Source organism: Apodemus sylvaticus, chromosome 6, assembly GCF_947179515.1.
Source record: "Apodemus sylvaticus chromosome 6, mApoSyl1.1, whole genome shotgun sequence".
NCBI classification, from domain to species: domain Eukaryota; kingdom Metazoa; phylum Chordata; class Mammalia; order Rodentia; family Muridae; genus Apodemus; species Apodemus sylvaticus.
The window spans coordinates 55927544-55946899 of NC_067477.1; the positions used below are offsets into that span (position 1 = coordinate 55927544).

General features: G+C 35.4%; 1 protein-coding gene across 1 annotated transcript in view; it reads left to right on the plus strand.

Moving 5' to 3' along the window:
• The window catches only part of Mdga2 (MAM domain containing glycosylphosphatidylinositol anchor 2), a 788307-nt gene that overhangs the window by 567213 nt on the left and 201738 nt on the right, over window positions 1-19356 (plus strand). The window contains exon 6 of the mRNA XM_052185765.1: window positions 14445-14714. Coding sequence (XP_052041725.1) covers window positions 14445-14714 — 270 coding nt within the window. The remainder of the gene's footprint in view (window positions 1-14444; window positions 14715-19356) is intronic.

Below are 19356 nucleotides of genomic sequence, written 5' to 3' on the forward strand. Positions count from 1 at the left end.
AGGTTTTCCTTATCGTGGCAGAATTTGCTTCAGGCAGATCTCCTTAGAAACTAACTAATTTCCTCCTTGATTAGAGAAAAACCCTGAACTCCAGAGAATTATGAAAAAAAAAAACCCACAATCAACATTCTATGAATTGGAAATATGCAATTATACAGGTTTCAAACTATAACACTGAAATAATTTGGTCCCAGGATAGAGAATGAAGGCTAAAATATCTTTATCAAACAAATATTTTAAGTAATATAAGAATACTTTCTCGTGTCAGGCGGTGGTGGTGCATACCTGTAATCCCAACACTTTGGGAGGCAGAGGCAGGAGGATTTCTGAGATCGAGGCCAGCCTGGTGTACAGAGTGAGTTCCAGGACAGCCAGGGCTATACAGAGAAACCCTATCTCCAAAAAACCAAATCCAAAAAAACAAAAACAAAAACAAAAACAAAAACAAAACAAAAAAAACAAACGAACAAAAAAAAGAGAATACTTTCTCATATAGCACACAATTTAAAAGATAAAATAGCTAGCTGTGTATATGTTCAACTGCAGATGGTCTTCATTTGTTCTGTCCTCTCATTGATTTTATTTTACACTCAGAAGAGTTTTAAATCTTTGCTGATATTGACCTAAATCTTGGCATCTCATCATAATTAGTTATATACTAGTTCTCCTCCAAAAAATTTATGTTGCCTTTTTTTGGTTTCAGAGACTCTAAGTAGCTTTACTGTTTTATTTGTCAATAGTAATCTTCAGAATTATAACTGAAGAAATTGCTAACTGAAAAGGAGAATAAGAACACATAATCACTTGTTGAGCAACACGTAATAATTATGTTATAACAATTTTGCCATAACTATTAGTAATACAACATATAAATGATTTTAAGTATGTTTAACAATAAAAGAACTATTAAGTTTTTATAATTTCTGTGTCTTTTATAAAAAGTAAATAATTCATGATGTTTGTTGGTTGTTTTGTTTGCACACAATCGGCCCAGCTTGGATTTGAAATGGTATCTTCCCCTTGTCCTTAGCCTCAACAAGTACTATCCGTACCAATGTGTGCCTCCATACCCGGCTCAGTTTTGCAAATATTTTCTTCATGACAATTTTATTAACCACCTACATCATTGTTGTGTCTTCTCTTGGGTTCTGCTGATACAAAATGTATATTACTTTTCTCACCTTGATGTCCTATTCCTAAAGATGTCACATGAAAAGGATAAGAGTGAGTGTTTAGTGGTAGAGTATTATAATCATCCTTACACCTAAAAAGGAGGAATCAAACCAATACCTTGGGTAAAAGCACAACATTAATTACTTACTAAATGGTCATGCTTACTAAATGGTCAAACATTGGAAGTGAACTCCAACAGCAGAGTCAGTTACTGTTCTGCTTGTATCATAATAAATGTACCTTTACAATATAGTCCTACTCTCCAGATCTCAGTATCTTCTATAGAGAACAAAATATTTTCATGCATCACCAATGACTTAGCTGGAAATACTTAGCTTGGATTTTCTTCAGTGATGGCTACCTAAGTTTTTAATTCTCCTTTAAATTTCAATGAGACCAGACCTACCAAGACCTTGCCTGCTAAAAATAACAGGAAAGAACTGTGGACCAACAGAAGAAGCAATGTGTAATTCTGAAGTTTGTCTTTACAACACACTTCCGTATTTACAAAGATCTTTCAGGCCATTGGATGTTTGTACTCCTGTAGTTGATTGACTGTGGACCTTTTACTTCATTGAGTTTTGTACATCTTGAACATAAACAAGTTCCTCTTTATTTTGTACAAGAGTTAGATTCGAATGAGTCATTTGTAAGATATTACAATGTCTTAACACAATGTAGTCCTGTTTGGCATTCTTTTATAATTTCTATATTCTGATGACATCAACAACATGGTCAAGAGTCAAAAGCACACATAAATTCAGGGAATTTGAAAATGATGTAGCAGTGTAAAGTCACATGAGACAAAAATAGTTGTATCCAGAGGTTTTATTATTTTTTTGTTAGAGTGTATACTTCTGAATTTTGGGAAGCTTTAGTTGTTTTGTTTTATTCATTGACAGATTATGTTACTCATTATCGAATACATATCCTATAAATACCTACTCAATAAATGTAGGTTGTTTCCCTGGAAAGAAGACATTCAGTTACTGATGATAAAAAACAGTAATAACATTAAAAGAGACTGTGAAGCCACCCACTATTTAAAAATATTCTAGAGACTCACTTGAGATTTACTATATTATGAAATTGATCATATTCTGAATCCTTTAATGCAATTTTCCATGAAGAAATAGATTCTGTTTTCTTGATCATTTCCAAAAATCTGTCTTATGAATATTACAATAATAAAAATGCATGTTGGTTTCAGTATTTCTAGCAAAGGTTCACTCCTGGAGTAAGTACTATTTATGAATACTATTTCAAATGCTTCAATATTACTGAACATCATTTTCCATAATCTTTCTCAGTATGATATCATCTTCCTGAGCTTCAGTAATAAGTGATTGAGAATATTGAAATTATAAAGTCACAAATGTGTCTAGATCATTCAGTTTTCAAATGAACTCCCATCTTTATTTTATGAAATTTTCAGTTGCCCACATTTGGCATGAAATACACATGAATAATAGAATCACTATGAAGTATCTACCACGACAGGCATGTTTCAACTTAATGAAATGGAGACTATTTCAAGCAAAGCATAGTTTCTATGCTTTGTATGTGAAGTCTCTCCACATACAAGTTCACCTCAGATGTTAACATTTTACATGTTCTTTTGCCGATTTATAAATGTCATGTGGTAGAACAGAAAGGGGAAGTAAATGGCCTACTTTCATTACTGGTCACTACTTCATACTGTCCTCTCATTCACTTCATCTGGCATCTATTTCTTGACTGATAGCAGACCCCCCTCTATGTTCTTTCTTTTCCCCTTTACACAGTATCTTCATGTAGCTAGTAATTGATTTTGAATGTACCTGGAAACAGTGACCACAGACACCAAGTGTGCTGTCTTCTGTTCTTAGACTCTCCTGGCAATTCACGTACTTTCTGTGGACATATTTCTGGTTTTATTTTTAATTTTGATTAATTTTTTAAAGTTATAACATTAATTTATAATTTATACATTCTGAATTCTGGTCATATCTACCCATATATCTTGTATATTAATATGCTGGTAAGTTTTTACTGTCAACTTGACACAATCTAGAGAATAAGTATATTCTCTAGATTAAGTATAAAGATGGGTGTCAAGGAGGGGTCATTAACAGTAGGGTGGCCTATTAGAATGTCTGTGGGGATGACCTTGATTACTAACTGTTGGAACAGTCTATTCTCTGTCACATCATTCTTGAGGCAGGAGGTCCTGAACAATACAAAAGAGGACAAGGATAGCTAAGCACAAGAAAGCAAGGACTCATGCCTACATTTTTTTCTTGCCCTTCACCATGAATGCCACGCTTGACCTAGCTGCCTTAACTACTTCATAGTAATGCACTGTGACCTGGAACTGTAAGACAAATAATCACTTTTCATTCCTGAGTTGGGGAGGGTGGTGCAGTGGTCAGAGTGTTTATCACAGAAGCAGAAATGAAGCTGAAATTAAAATCCCCTTGTAGAAAAACTTTTCTAGATGCAGGGATGAGCCTGGAAAGTCAGGTTCCAGTGAGCTGTAGATGCTGGTAAACTCTTCCAATATCCCTGATCCTCCAGAGAGTTCTGAGGTGCACACTATTTTGGTTGCACAGACCAGAGGCAGGTTTTCCACTCCAAAGCCTGCCTATCACAGCACTTTTCCTGGCCTTTCTTTATTTCTAGCCTCTTTTTTGTCTTTATCAATGTTCCTCCTCAGTGATTCCCTTTGAATAACAGTCTAGACCCATTGTGAAGGATTTAAATTAGGCAGATCCTACCAGAGAGCATATCTATCAAGTAATTCTTTTTTATTTTTCCTTCCTTGTCATTTTCCACATGAATCAATTCACTTTCTAATTCTTGAATTACTTCTCTTACTTGGAATGTTTGATATGTGTATATGTAAGTAACAGCTTGTGCTTTTTAAATTATAGTTCATGTGACAAATCAGGCTCTATTTTTAGTAGTTTCATACAAGGTCCATGGAAGGCCAAAATCTGTGAGAATATACATATGATTAAAACTGTGTTCTAGTTTCAGGTTTTAAAAGGAATATTTTTCTGTATTCTTCGCCGGATAGGTAGTAATACAAAGAATATGGCCGAGTAAGTAATTCTCTTCCTCCATGAACCTGTTCTAATTTAACCAGATCTAAATTGATAAAATTTTACTCAAAAATCTTTGTTTAACCTCCAGAGACAATACCACTAACAACAGAATTGCTAGAGTTTTGAGTGGGCACGGATCCCATTATGAATTCATATTTGAAATAATTATCTTCTTTTACCTTCTCAATTCAATTTTATTTTTTTAATTCAACTATGTACATTGCCATGATTTTTGTAGTTTGACTCATTCCATTTACCATAAACAGTAGTATTAGAATACTCAAAAGTATTTTATTGTTTGTCTTTTTGCTTTATTTGAGATGAACTCAAGTCTTCGAGGGTGCTTGGCAAGCACGTTTCCACTAGGCCACATGTTCATCCCTGTCAGAAAATTCTGATAGATGTATTTCCACTATCTTGGAAACTTCAGTTCTACCTGGTTGTTCTCTTGTTTTCACTCTGTCATTTTGCACCTTTGAGTTCTTTTAATGGCCTGTAAGAATACTGGGTCCATGACTTCTAGTCAGTCATACTCAGTCCTGTCAAACATAAGAAAGGACACAAAGTCCCATTTCCTGTGCAATATCTGGTCCTAGGGGATACATATATGATAGTCAATAGGCCATTTATTTTATCACTCTGTAGACCACTCAAGTATCTCCTGTTCAGCTCAAGAGAGAAAACAATCACTTTTCTTTGCTAGGAAAAAGGTGCTGAATGAGATATGGGAAGAATGTCTTTCCTCAGATATACTTATTAAGATGTTGACTGGGCATGGTGGTGCGCATCAGTACTGCTAGTACTTGGGTGATGGAAGCAGGAGGGTCGAGGGGTTAAAACCAGTCCTGAGCAACACAATAAGTCACTGAGTTAGAACCAGGCTTTAGGTGTGTAAGACACTGTGTCAAAAAAGACAGAATAACCCAGCTTGGAATTTGGGAAAACAGAAACTCAGCTTTTCAAGTCTCCTGTCTGTTCTCATCCCTTCTCTTTAACTCCTCTCTCTTTATGTCTCTTTCTTTCATGACAGTCTGATCTACTCCTGTCTCTCCCAGGATTACACTATTATCTATCCCCTGTATGCCTGTTGTCTACTATCTGTCAGACATTTCCAGTCAGACTTTCATCACTTTAACAAACACCTGAAGCAAACACCCTAAGGGACAGAAGATTTATCTTAACTTTCAGTTTCCAAGGTTTCAATACATCATGGTAAGAGGTACCTAGCAGAGCAGTACATCCCACATCAGGAAAAGAAAAGGGATGGAGTGGGTGGGAATGATCAATGACAAGATGAGGTCAGATATAAACCTCAAGAGTGCTCTCACCCCAGTGACAACTCACTCCTGTCACCTGATTCCTTCAGCTTGACCCCAGCTCCTGAAATTTCTCTATATACAACTGCATGAGCTGAAGCCCAAGGCTTGCCATACATAACTCTGTGAAAGACATTTCATACCAATGATATTATCATTTCCTCCTTGGTTTCCATTTTTATCTTTCTCATTCTGTTACTTCTTTCTTATCCTCTTTTTCTGATCTCCTCCCTTCCCTCACGTACTCATTCCTATCATTCCTCATCTTTGTCTCTTTCTCCTAGTCATCATTTATCTATGATGAACTATTTCTCATATTTCATCTATCTATAATCTATTATCCCTCTACCTACTACCTTTCATTCATCTATTGGTCCTCTTTGTCATTATAATCAATCTCTGTATCATTTATCACCTACACTTTATCTATTACCTATATACCTATTTATACATCCATTTGTACATTTGTTTATGTATCATATTTCTATCATCTATTTGTCATCTATCTATCTATCGATATATATATATATATATATATCAACTGTGTCTTATCCATGTAATCCCCATCACAGAACGCATAACTCGTGATACAATGCTGTAATACTCATCCTTAAGAGGGATTCAAGTCTTGATAGCTGTGACAACTAACTTCCATAATTAAGCGCTGTTATATGATCAGCCTGACATCCTAACTAGAATCACAGTCAGACATAAGCACTGAGTACAGAAAGACTATCTATACCTGATGGTACAGCTGCAGTTATTTTCGTTTGCTTAGAGCACTCTTTTGGCAATTTAGAAAGCATGGCTGAAATTTTTTGATGATGCAGACAGTGAAACCCAAGCTAAACAAACAAACAAACAAACAAACAAACACAAAAAAAGAGTCTGCCTTGTGAATTGTCAGCATAGGAGTCTGGGGACCTATAGCACACCTAAGAAGAAGTTCTAAGGATCCAGCGTTCTTATCAGGAGCTACATGGAAAGATACAACAAAATCATTTAGTAATGTTTGTAAGGAATGGAAGGCTCACTCTAGATCACAAGGGAGAACAAGGAAATGTGGAAAAATAATATTTGGGAGCAAAGTGAGCCTTAATGATGTAAGAAATAGCATGTTCCTAATCCTTGAGGTAGAGAGGATTTCCCCCGGACTTTAGTGTGCCCAGGGTCAGTGTGCCCTTAGATACAGAAGGCCTTTCTTTTTTTTTTATTTATTGATATATTTATTTACATTTCAAATGATTTCTCCTTTTCTGGACCCCCCACTCCCCGAAAGTCCCATCAGTCCCCTTCTCTCCCCCTGTTTTCCCACCCAACCCTTCCCACTTCCCTGTTCTGATTTTGTTCTATACAGTTTCACTGTGTCTTTCCAGAACAAGGGGCCACTCCTCCATTCTTCTTGTACCTCATTTGATGTGTGGATTATGTTTTTGGTATTCCAGTTTTCTAGGTTAATATCCACTTATTAGTGAGTGCATAAAATGATTCATCTTTTGAGTCTGGGTTACCTCACTTAGTATGATGTTCTCCAGCTCCATCCATTTGCCTAAGAATTTCATGAAACAGAAGGCCTTTCTTTCATAGACAAGGCTATTGGCAGTTTTTGTTAAGAGGAATGTATAACTTTACTTAAAGGATTTCCTTTGTTTATATAATTCATGTTCATATGATTTTTATTTGAAGCATAGTAATAATACATAGTCATTAGTTATAGATTTAAGTTCATACATTTAATAATATATGCTGATTAAATTACAATTAATTATCATATCTCTTCTTTAACATTCATTATATTTCTGCACTGAGAAGCTTTGGGTTTCTATTTCCTGGTTCTTTAAAAATGTATAATAAACTAAAGTGCTGTGGCTGTGCTAGAGGTGGTGTCATCCCACAGTCTTGCAGGACGCTAGAATGTAGAACATATTTTTCTATCTGCTTCACTCTTTATTGCCTGTAATGATCTCTGGTTGACTTTTTGTTCTACTAAGTCAATTCTTCACTTCTACCTCTGTGAGAATAAACCTCATACCTTTTAGTAACCATTACTTTCCACTTTGATCAGCAACTCAAATAATAATAATTCCATGTTGTCCTGTTCAGTATTTTTCTTGTTCAGTTTCATCCTTTGTGTTTTCTTTTGTTTTGTTTTGTTTTGTTGTATTTTGATGTTTTGGTTTAAAATGAGACAAAGTCATCTGTATCACATACTAAGAAAAGAAACAAAATTATATGCCCTCTGCTTTACAAATAAGGGCATATTTTATTTTGCTTCTTATTTTTTGGTTTGCTTTGTTTTGTTTTGTTTTTTAGATAAGGTTTCTTATAACCAAAGTTAGCCTCCAACTCTTTGTGGAGCTGAAATTGACCACGGGTTCCTGATTTTCCTACTTTCACAGTTGAATTGGTTGAATTACACGCCTTCATCTACATGTCTAGCCATGGATGTGTTTTAGTGGTTGACTCAGCCAATATATTTGGTAACACATACCTCGTAACCAACTAGGTTTATAATTTAGTACAGTGGGGCTTCATCTGTATTCATTTCCTAGATACTCACTAAACAGAGAAAAGGGTGCTCATAATGTGTTACCTCAAGGCACTTGGACAGTTACAGGACAGTGCTAAGGAACAGCACATGCCGGTCCTAAGCAAATGAGTATTGAAATACAGTGAGTTTAACTTACTATATTATAAAATTTGATTAATATGGGTTCTTGTTCCTTCAAAATGAATGACTTTAAATATGATGAGATACAGGACCTTCAAAAATTCAAAACGATCTTAAATTACACCTGCCACATGCAATCAAAATAATCAAAGTTTATAGACCTTCTGCAGCCACACTCCTTGTCAGGCTACCACTAAGCCTGGGAGAAGGAAATAGAGTGAATGATAACTGAAAACATAACTTTGTGAATCTTTTGTAGTAAGTCCTAAAATAATGGCCTTATATTTATATTATCTATCAATAAATACTTGTGTTCTCTGTGTTAACAATGCCAATGAGAGTTGACCAGAAGTTAAAGAACTTGTGTAGGTTCACATTCACGTTGCTGTATGGCTGAATTATGTCTGAAGCACATCATTTGTACCTGAGGAAATATCATGCAATGAGTGGGGAGCTAATGATGTTTTCAGTGAATGTATGTTGTTGAGAAGAATACAGCCATGTCTATGACCCCAATGTCAGATCCATTGCAATGGAAATTCCTTTACCAGGACTGGCTCAGAGAATCACAAACCCTTTCCTTGGTCTAAATATGGGTGATGATTAAGAACTTTGACCCTTAGCTAAAACCATTGTATGCATAACCCATCAGTCACAACGTTTCCCTTCTGTATGATTACCTTGCCTTCTCTGCTTTTGCTCTGTATATAATAAACGCACTGAGATTCTGGGCTACCATCAGTGCATCTCCATTACAGAACACAGCTCATACAATTCAGTTCCTCTGTACATTTGTCTGTTGTTTCTTCATTCCTTGTTGCCACATTTGGATTGTTCCTTAAAGCAATACAAGCCACAGCCAAAAAGCGACACCAAAAGGATGGTGAAATGAGCAACTATGGCTGGAGGCGTGGCTCTGTGAAGAACAGGACTTGCTGCCAGCCTGACATCCTGAGTTCAAGCCTCAGCACTCACATAGTAAAAGGAGAGAACTAACTCCCTCAAGTTCACCTCTGGGCTCCTTATTGGTGTCATTGCACTTGCACACGTACACTAACACATACAAAATGCATGCAGATGTAAATACATCCATACATGTTAACGGGTGATTTTTTAAAAAAGAAGTGGAAATCTGAAGGGAAATATAGTAATACATGCCTGTAAACCCAGACCTCAAAAGGGTAAGAAAGGAAGATGATGAATTCAATGCTCAGTTTTCTATAGAGTGAGATAGTAAATTTCTGCGTTAGTCAGATACTAAGATAAAATAAAAAAGGCAGAACTTCACTCAGAATGTTTGTATGTAATGCCAAATTAATATAAGAGCCATTCCATGTAAAAGTTTTTTTTTTTTTAAAAAAAAGAATGATACTTATAAATGAAATGTTTTCGTAAGCTTTAGTTTCCCTCTCTTGGTCATGATTCCATTTTCCCTCTAAGAATCACTTGTAATTCTTAAACAAAGCCATGTAGTTATAAAACATTCACTAAATATTACATGCTAATGCATGAATGTCAAAAGTTTAATCCCAGCTGGGTGGTGGTGGCGTGGCAGCGGCGACACACGCCTTTAATCCCAGCACTTGGGAGGCAGAGGCAGGTGGATTTCTGAGTTTGAGGCCAGCCTGGTCTACAAAGTAAGTTCTAAGACAGCCAGGGCTACACAGAGAAACCCTGTCTCAAAGAAAAAAAATGATATTCAATTGAAGGTCAGCATGCAGAAGAATGTGAATTGATCCATTCCTAACTCCTCGTACTAAGCTCAACTCTAAGTGGATCAAGGACCTCCACATAAAACCAGACACATTGAAACTAATAGAAAAGAAACTAGAGAAGACCCTTGAGGACATGGGCATAGGGGAAAATTTCCTGAAGAGATCACCAATAGCTTATGATCTAATATCAAGAATTGACTAATGGGACCTCATAAAATTACAAAGGTTCTGTAAGGCAAAGGACACTGTCAAGCGGACAAAATGGCAGCCAACAAATTGTGAAAGGATCTTCACCAACCCTACATCTGACAGAGGGCTAATATCCAATATATACAAAGAACTCAAGAAGGTAGACTCCTGAGAGCCAAATAACCCTATTTTTTTTTTAAAAAAAGGGGGGTACAGAGCTAAACAAAGAATTTTCATCTGAAGAATTTCGAATGACTGAAAACACCTTAAGAAATGTTCAACATCATTAGTCATTAGGGAAATGCAAATCAAAACAGCCCTGAGATTTCACCTCACACCACTCAGAATGTCTAAGAATAAAAACTCAGGAGACAGCAGGTGTTGGCGAGGATGTGAAGAAAGAGGATCACTCCTCCACTGCTGGTGTGAATGCAAGTTGGTACAACCATCCTGGAAATTAGTCTGGTGGTTCCTCAGAAAACTGGGTATGATACCTCCGGAGGACCCTGCTATACCACTCCTGGGCATATACCCAGAGGATTCCACAGCATGCAATAAAGACACATGCTCCACTATGTTCATAGAAGCCCTATTTATAATAGCCAGAAGCTGGAAAGAAACCAGATGTCCCTCAATAGAGGAATAGATACAGAAAATGTGGTATATTTATACAATGGAATACTACTCAGCAATTAAAAACAATGAATTCATAAAAATCTTATGCAAATGGTTGAAACTGGAAAATATCATCCTATGTGAGGTAACCCAATCACAAAAGAACACACATGGAATGCAATCACTGATAAGTGGATATTAGCCCAGAAGCTCTGAATACCCAAGACAAACACAATTAACATATCAAATGATTCCCAAGAAGAAGGAAGAAGAAGGCCCTGGTCCTGGAAAGGCTTGATACAGCAATGTAGGGGATTACCAAGACAGAGAAGTGGGAGGAGTTTGATCGGGGAATGGGCGGAGGGAAGAGGGCTTATGGGACTAATGGGAAGGGGGTACAGGGAAAGGGGAAATCATTTGGAATGTAAACAAAGAATGTAGAAAAAAGTTTAATCTTGTAATTTTCTTAATTTTAAAGTTAGAAAATTTTGTATAGCTAATACATTTGAATATTATTGAGGCTTCAAAATTGTTAGTTATATCATCAATAGTCTTATTGGGCTATATTTTCAATTTCAAGAACAATCGGGGAAAGTAAAAGGTAGCAATAAATCTAACATGCTCAGAACTGTTTTCATCCTAGATTCATGAAGAATAATATCAAGTGATGACGTTGTAAATATTCTTCTGTATATTAACGGAGTCAAAACAATGAATTTCTTTCTATATAGGAAATGACTTTTAAACTTTGAAATTCTCTTCTATTTTTTATTTTGCAGTTTCTTACAGAAAACTACCCCTCCTCTAATAATCCTTTTATATAAGCAAATATTCTTCTATTTACTGCAAATTTGTTGTTTCTATAGCCCTAATATACATTCTTAAACTTTAACTTGGTTTCTTTCAGTATAATTTAAATGTGGTAAGATCTTTACCAACTAACCCTACATCTGACAGAGGGCAAATATCTAAGATATGCAAATAAATCAAGAAGGTAGACTCCAGAGAGCCAAATAACCCTATTAAAAATGGGGTACAGAGCTAAACAAAGAATATTCACTTGAGGAATATCTAATGACTGAGAAACACCTAAAGAAATGTTCAGCATCCTTAGTCATCAGGGAAATGCAAATCAAAACAGCCCTGAGATTTTACTTCACACCAGTCAGAATGGCTAAGATCAAAAACTCAGGAGAAAATAGGTGCTGGCGAGGATGTGGAGAAAGAGGAACACTTCTCCACTGCTGGTGGGGTTTCAAGCTGGTACAACCACTCTGGAAATCAGTCTGGTGGTTCCTCAGAAAACTGGGCGTGATACTACCAGAGGACCCTGCTATACCACTTCTGGGCATATATCCAGAAGATTCCCCAGCATGTAATAAGTACACATGTTCCACTGTGTTCATAGCAGCCCTATTTATAATAGCCAGAAGCTGGAAAGAACCCAGATATCCCTCACCAGAGGAATGGATACAGAAAATGTGGTATATTTACACTATGGAATACTACTCAGCCATTAAAAACAATGAATTCATGAAATTCTTAGGTAAGTGGGTGAAACTGGAGAATATCATCCTGAGTGAGGCGACCCAATCACAAAAGAACACACATGGTATGCACTCACTGATAAGTGAATATTAACCCAGAAGCTCAGAATACCCAAGAAACAATTCATATATCAAATGATGCCCAAGAAAAAGCAAGGAAAGGCCCCTGGTTCTGGAAAGGCTCAGTGCTGCAGTGTAGGGGAATACCAAGATAGGGAAATGGGAAGGGGGTGATTGGGGAACAGGGAGAGGGAAGAGAGCTTATGGGACTTTCGCAGAGGAGGGATCCAGGAAAGGGGAAATCATCTGAAATGTAAATAAAGAATATATCGAATTAAAAAAATAATATAATAAATAAATAAATGAAACTTTTTAATCAAAGTTTGATAAGCATTAGGATTTCTAAAGTATTAGTTCAAGAAAATTCTATGTTTATGCAATTTATATGAGGATTTCATTTGTATCTTCATGGTGATATATTAATAAGTAAGTGCAATACATATTTTATAAGATTTAATTGATGGCATCTTCTATTCCTTAGTCTAATATTTAATAATTCCTTACACACTTTGTTTTCTCCCCAACTGTGGTGACTTTCACATATCGCCGTTACTATGTTTGTTTCCCAACATATTTTTAATAATAAATCTTTATAACTTAATGCTAGAACATCAGAGGAGCTGATGTTGTGACATTTTGAAAATCCCCATGTTATTTTAATGATGTTATAAGAGCCAGCAAGCAACAGGAATGTTTGAAAATGCCAACGACACTCCCCACCCCACCCTCTGTCAGGAATCCTCATCACAGAGCTATTACCCTATTTCCACTACTTTCATTTTAAAAGAAAGATGGATTTTATTAAAACACACAATTTAATAGGTTTGAATTATAATTTGCAGCTCTAAGCTGAGCTTAATAATTTTTAAATTAATGCAGTTAAATGAATTTGCATACATTAACCTCTATATATACTATATAGCAGAATATATATATATTCAAAATACATATGTTCATGCATATTAACATGTGACTTTTAAAAGAAATGAAAAACTGAAGTCAAATATAGTAATACCTACTATGTACATAATGTATATGCTATAAATATATACTTTATACATATTTAGAAAGTAAATATATATGTGATATAGATGTATATTACATACAATACTGATTTCACTTTTTCATCAGATATTCCTGAGCATATTAACTTTAACATCAATAAAATATCTTTTTACTACTTATATTTAAGAAAATGTTGTAAGTTGTGCCTGTTTGAGTGTAATATTTTATATTCTCTATATAGCTTCAATGTTAAGTATTTGTTGAAAGGTAATTGTTTTTAATTGAGTGAATATTAATATTTTCATTTTTTAACTCGAGGATTAGAAAAGACCTTTTTCTTTTCCTGAGGGAATCTTATGATTAACCATAAAAGAAGTGGTAGGTTCAGAATTTCTGCTGGGGCATTTCTGATAGTTTCTTTCTGAATTTTAAAGCTGTGTTTATAAGAACTCACAACCTAAACCTCCCTGACTACTGTGTTAACACATAATGTGACTGTGCATCTGAAGTAGCGCAATCAGGATTCGCTATATGGCAGTTGCCTAAATTCATTTGAAAGTGTCAGCCATTTTCATCCCCGATTAAGTCGAAGGTGAAACAATCTGCCATCCACTCCATAAAAACACAAGGATAAAACAACTTTGAATGAGAGAAAAAGTAGCATATCAATAAGAGGAAATAGATGCTCTATTTGACATTAGTCACTTTTGTGGTTCTTGTGTCAGAACAATAAATTCACAGAAATGAAAATAATATTTGCGTTCTTTTGTGTGCCTTTTCCTAGAGCACCATAAACAAATAGCACTGGCATTAGCCCATGGAAATAATCTGAAAATAACTTCAAAATACTACATCTGGTGTAAAAGATTTACTAATGTTCTATAAATTCATGCTGCTTAATTGAAGTACAGAAGTGTTACATCTGGCCAAAGTCTGAGTAGGACACGCTAATTTTGAGGAAAAGCAACATTTCCATTAAACTGCTTGAATGAATAATATAAAACCTGCTTTTGATTCCTAGTTCAACATATCTCAATAAATGCATGTCTTCTGTTTATGTCTTTTAGCATCTCCGTCAATTAAGCTCTTGGTGGATGACCCTATAGTTGTAAATCCTGGAGAGGCCATAACATTAGTGTGTGTTACCACGGGAGGGGAGCCTACGCCCTCTCTCACCTGGGTCAGGTCCTTCGGGACTCTGCCTGAAAAGATTGTTTTGAATGGAGGGACATTGACCATACCTGCCATCACTTCTGATGATGCTGGTACTTACAGCTGCATTGCCAATAACAATGTTGGAAACCCTGCAAAAAAGTCCACCAACATCATTGTGAGAGGTGAGTTCATCGACAAAGAAAGTAAATACTGTCACATTTAATTTAAAAATATTTCCTCAAATATTGATTTATATGTCAAATATTGAAAAATGTTTATGAATAATCATAATACTTAATTACAACTAGAATCTAAAGGTCTTCAATCCTAATGATATTTTATTTACATGAAGGAAATTTTATCACATACTTAGAATAATGTATTATCGACTTGCTTTTACAATATGGTATCAGTAAAATATACTTACTAATGTGTTATATAAAACAAAGTATACTGAGAACATATGTTAGGTTAGAGTTAATAAATTTATCACCTTTATGATCTGTCAATATTTACAGAACCCCATTTATGAGGGAGGTCTTCACATTTTGATTTATAGAGATTTATATATGTCCTCTTACTTAAAAGATTCTACTTATATATATATATATATATATATATATATTGAATATAAAATATATCGATGACTATGTAATGCCATTTGAAAAGCATAAAAGTTAAATATAAAAAAATTCAAAATATTCTCAAGTACTTATTCATTGAGGTTATTATGTAATACATAATTCATAATCATATGACTTCATATTCAATTAAATAAAGTTTCAGTAAGCCTCATTAATGGAAATACTTGGAAAAAATCAGAAAAAGAAAGACAAAGTCTGTTTTTAGGTCTGGAGCAAAATATAAGCCCCTAAATTAGCAGCAGCAGGGACACAGAGGAATGGCTATCACCTAGTATATTGTTATGGTGTGTAGCCCCATGGTTGGAAAAATAAAATGAGATTTAAGAAAAACCTCAAATGAAACTTATTTTTGATCCAGTACCTACTAGGGTACTGGATAAGGATGGACCTAGATGATGATGAGTTTCTGGTTAACAGAGGCATCCACAGGACCAAGAGGAAGGACCCTTTGCACATATGCATGTGAGCAATGCATAGTTGAGTTCATTGCATTATGCTGGTGGTTTTGTGGATTATTGTAGCGATTTTAGTGAGCCCAGCTCTCTCAGTGAACAAATCATTAGAAATACATTCCTTGACAAAGTGATATTTTAAGAAACAATGTAGATTATTGTAATGTAGACATAGTAAGTAAATGTAGAAGGCCCTTACCCTTAGCTACAGAATTGTTGGCCATAGTGTAGTCAGTAACTGTGAGGTGTATTCAAACCATCTCTTTTTGCATCACGATACAATAAAGTAGTACTAACAAAACTACCATAATATTTCTTTATGGGATTAAAAAGGGTAGAAACATGCTTTGAGTGTTAGTCCTGCCAAAGGCATATATTATCAAGGATATGAAAAATATCCTTGATAGTCTGTGAAATCTTGCTGTATAGTTGACATGAAAACATTGCAACAGTTAGCCTGAAGTGTCATGGATCCAACAGTAAATACCTTATTGTTTTATTTTACCAAAAAACAAGCTCACTTGAGAAAAACTAATAAGTTGTATCTAGTTTACAGAGTAGAATCATTTGTAAGACTGACTCCAAGGACAGGCGAGAATGTCTGTGTTTCTCGGGCATGCTCCAGAAAGTCGTCAAGGCACAACAATCTACCCATATGTGCAAAATGTGCACATATTTTCCTCTTTAAGTTTGGACCTCATGTCCATGTCCCCTTCTCAGTATAGGGACCTCATCTGGCTTAAACCTGTGCAGTCCCTATAAATGCTGCCACACTTTCGGAGAATTCTTAGGAAAAACACCCCTGCTCTATCTTCCAGACTCCATTTCCTTGGCCCTACAACCTTCTGCTTCCTTTTCCACATAGATTGCTGAGTCTTGAGCCAAACGGTTTGATGATGACACCTGATACAGAATTGAGTGTGTCAACATATTTCACTCACATTTTCCAGTGCAGGTCTTTATGTTAATTTCTTTTTCCTTCAGAAAGGAGCTTCTATGGTGAGGATTGAACAAATCATAAATATAGCATGAATACCTAGGAGTCATCTTTATTGCTGTATTTCTTTAGCAGGATAGAGTATTAGGTTTACACTTGTAATCACTCTAGTCTCAGGTTCTTGGCCACTCTAACAATGTTGGTGACAGATACAGATTCCATTTCATAGAGTGGATCTGAAATCCACTCAATAAGTGCGTCACTGCTCCTATAACGTTTTTGCCATGAATACCATAGCATTTCATGTAAAATTAGGAAGATGGCTTTTTCTTAAAAATACAAATTTTTAAAGTAAAATACATGTGTGATTTATATTTATTGTTTTCTGTATACAATATCTCATTTCATAAATATAGCAAGCCCAAAATGAATATGAATTTGATGGTTTCCAATATGAGTAGAAAAGTTACGACTAAGGCAGGAGAAACACTTCTCATGTGATCCTTAAACAATTTACAGTGATTGAGACACATAGTCCTAAGTCAAGCAAGAAATAGTTCCCTGATGTGTATGGAAAAAATTATGTTGATTCCTAATCTCTTGCTGAATGGCTGACTCAGTGCTTCCAAACTCCTACTAGATAATGTGCTGTTTCCATCTGAAGTTTTCCATTGTGATTCACTAGGTTTAGAAATGCACATACTTCTGTCACAAGCTGCTATTGAAAGAGTGTGGATAACATCATGAACAAGAAATTCTCCGCATATTGTGGGAATTATTAATGTGCTGCAGTGCCTTCCAATCACAAATGTATATGTGATCCAAAATATCACATATACAAACTCTAGGTGTGTTTCCTTGGACCTATCCAATTCAGGATCATTTGGGGCTGGAAAATTGTAGTACAAACATGCAAGTTTCAGTGAGCTAGCACTATCTTTTGAGTATTAGTATTATGCAAATGAGATTTCTTTTATTGTTCTTTCTTTAAATAATCATAGTGAGCATAAATCAGCATACCTCTCTACAACATAGTTTTAAAGTATCCAATAAGTTTAGCGAAGTAAACAGCAATTATTTCATAGCTCTGCTTGGTCTCATAGAGAATAGAGACCCTCCACTGGATTGAGGTAAGAAAGATACATGTCGTTTATCCATTTTTGAGTTTTGAAAAAGCTTGCATCTCAGTACTCCCCATTGTTATATCTGTAATTAAATCTATTCTCTGATCTTCTGCTTTTAATCATATATTCAATCTAAGAACTAAAGAATGAGGTGACTTCCACTTCTTTTCGTAAACCAATAAGGACTTTTCATGGAATTTTTTATATTCTATTTTTGAGTAAAGTGAGTCAAGAGCATTCTATTATTAAGATTTATGAAAATAATAAATGATTAGGAAACTAAAAATGATCTTGTACTCATTTGAATTACCTATAAAGTCTCCCCCTGCCTCTACCTTCCAAAGCTTATTTGACCTTATCCTCCCACGTTGGATAAAGCTTCCATTGTCCTTGGTTGGTTAAGCTAGTCTTCACAATGGCATTTCTTCAATGCTAGCTCCTCTTGTGTACACTTTCCCAAAAATAGCTGTTAAAGTAGAATACGCTGAGCCATATCTGTTATTTAAGAAAAGAAAAAGAATAACTTAGGCCTATGACCTTAAGTACATTTTTTTGTTCTCAAAAGGTTCATTGTGATTTAAGGATCAATTACTGGCTTAGTACTTTTGGGAGTTGGTGAAACCTTTTAGAATGGGGCATGTTGGGAGGTCCTTAGGTAGTTGTTCATTCCCATGACCTTATTCTCAGATAACCCCTTTGATAGTACTCATCCGGTTGTTCTATATAGGAGTATGCAAAGGGAGTGTGTAAATCAACTTCATAGCTGTGATATAATGCCTGAGCAAACAAAACTCAAAGGTGAAAAGATTCTAACAGTCTGTTTAAGAGGATCTATGGAGGCTTGGCTCTACTGCACGTGGAATTCTTGTTAGATGGGGCATTAGGGCAGGCAGCATGTCTGGAGGCATGTCAGAGACCTTATGTTGGATGGAACACAGTTAGTGAAGGACAGAACTGCAAATAAAGCAAAACCTTTAAGGACATAACCCCAAGGAACCAGTTCTGTTAGCTATTTCTCATCTAGTTTTACATCTCGTTCTAATAGCTCATCAAAATATGATCCTATCAGTGGATTAATTCATTGACTGTTCAGAGTCTTCATGATCTAGCCACTTTGCCAAAGCAGCTAAGCCTCTATAAAGGACATGACATTCAGAGGAAATTGCCAATATAAATCAAAACTAAGAAGGTAGCAAATTCTGCAGATGCCCTTTGATGGACAATGTGTCAAATAAATTGCAGACATGCCTTACTGTCACTATTGTATCCATGGTACTCTGTAAATTATATGCTTTAAAGCATCAGGCTCTCGGGATGCCTTACCTCCCTTTATGTTTTTTCATTTTCTGTTGTCTTCATCTTATATCAAATCCTTTTCCCAGACCTCTGCCAACTGGTTATGTAAGCATTTTTCCCTTCAGTTTCAAAATCGTTTTAACGTATTTGTTAGCCATGATCTATTATGCTGACATAATTAAATAATTACAATATTGATTTACAATTCACCTTTTCTGAAAAAAAATCAATATATATTCAGTGAGGCCTGAATTTATACTTTCCTAGTTGCACAGAAATAGAGTGTAATCTCAGAGAACATAAGAACCTCTGTTTGAAAAAGTGTTGATATACCTAATTCCAGTTTATATACATGAAGAGCTGTGCTTAAA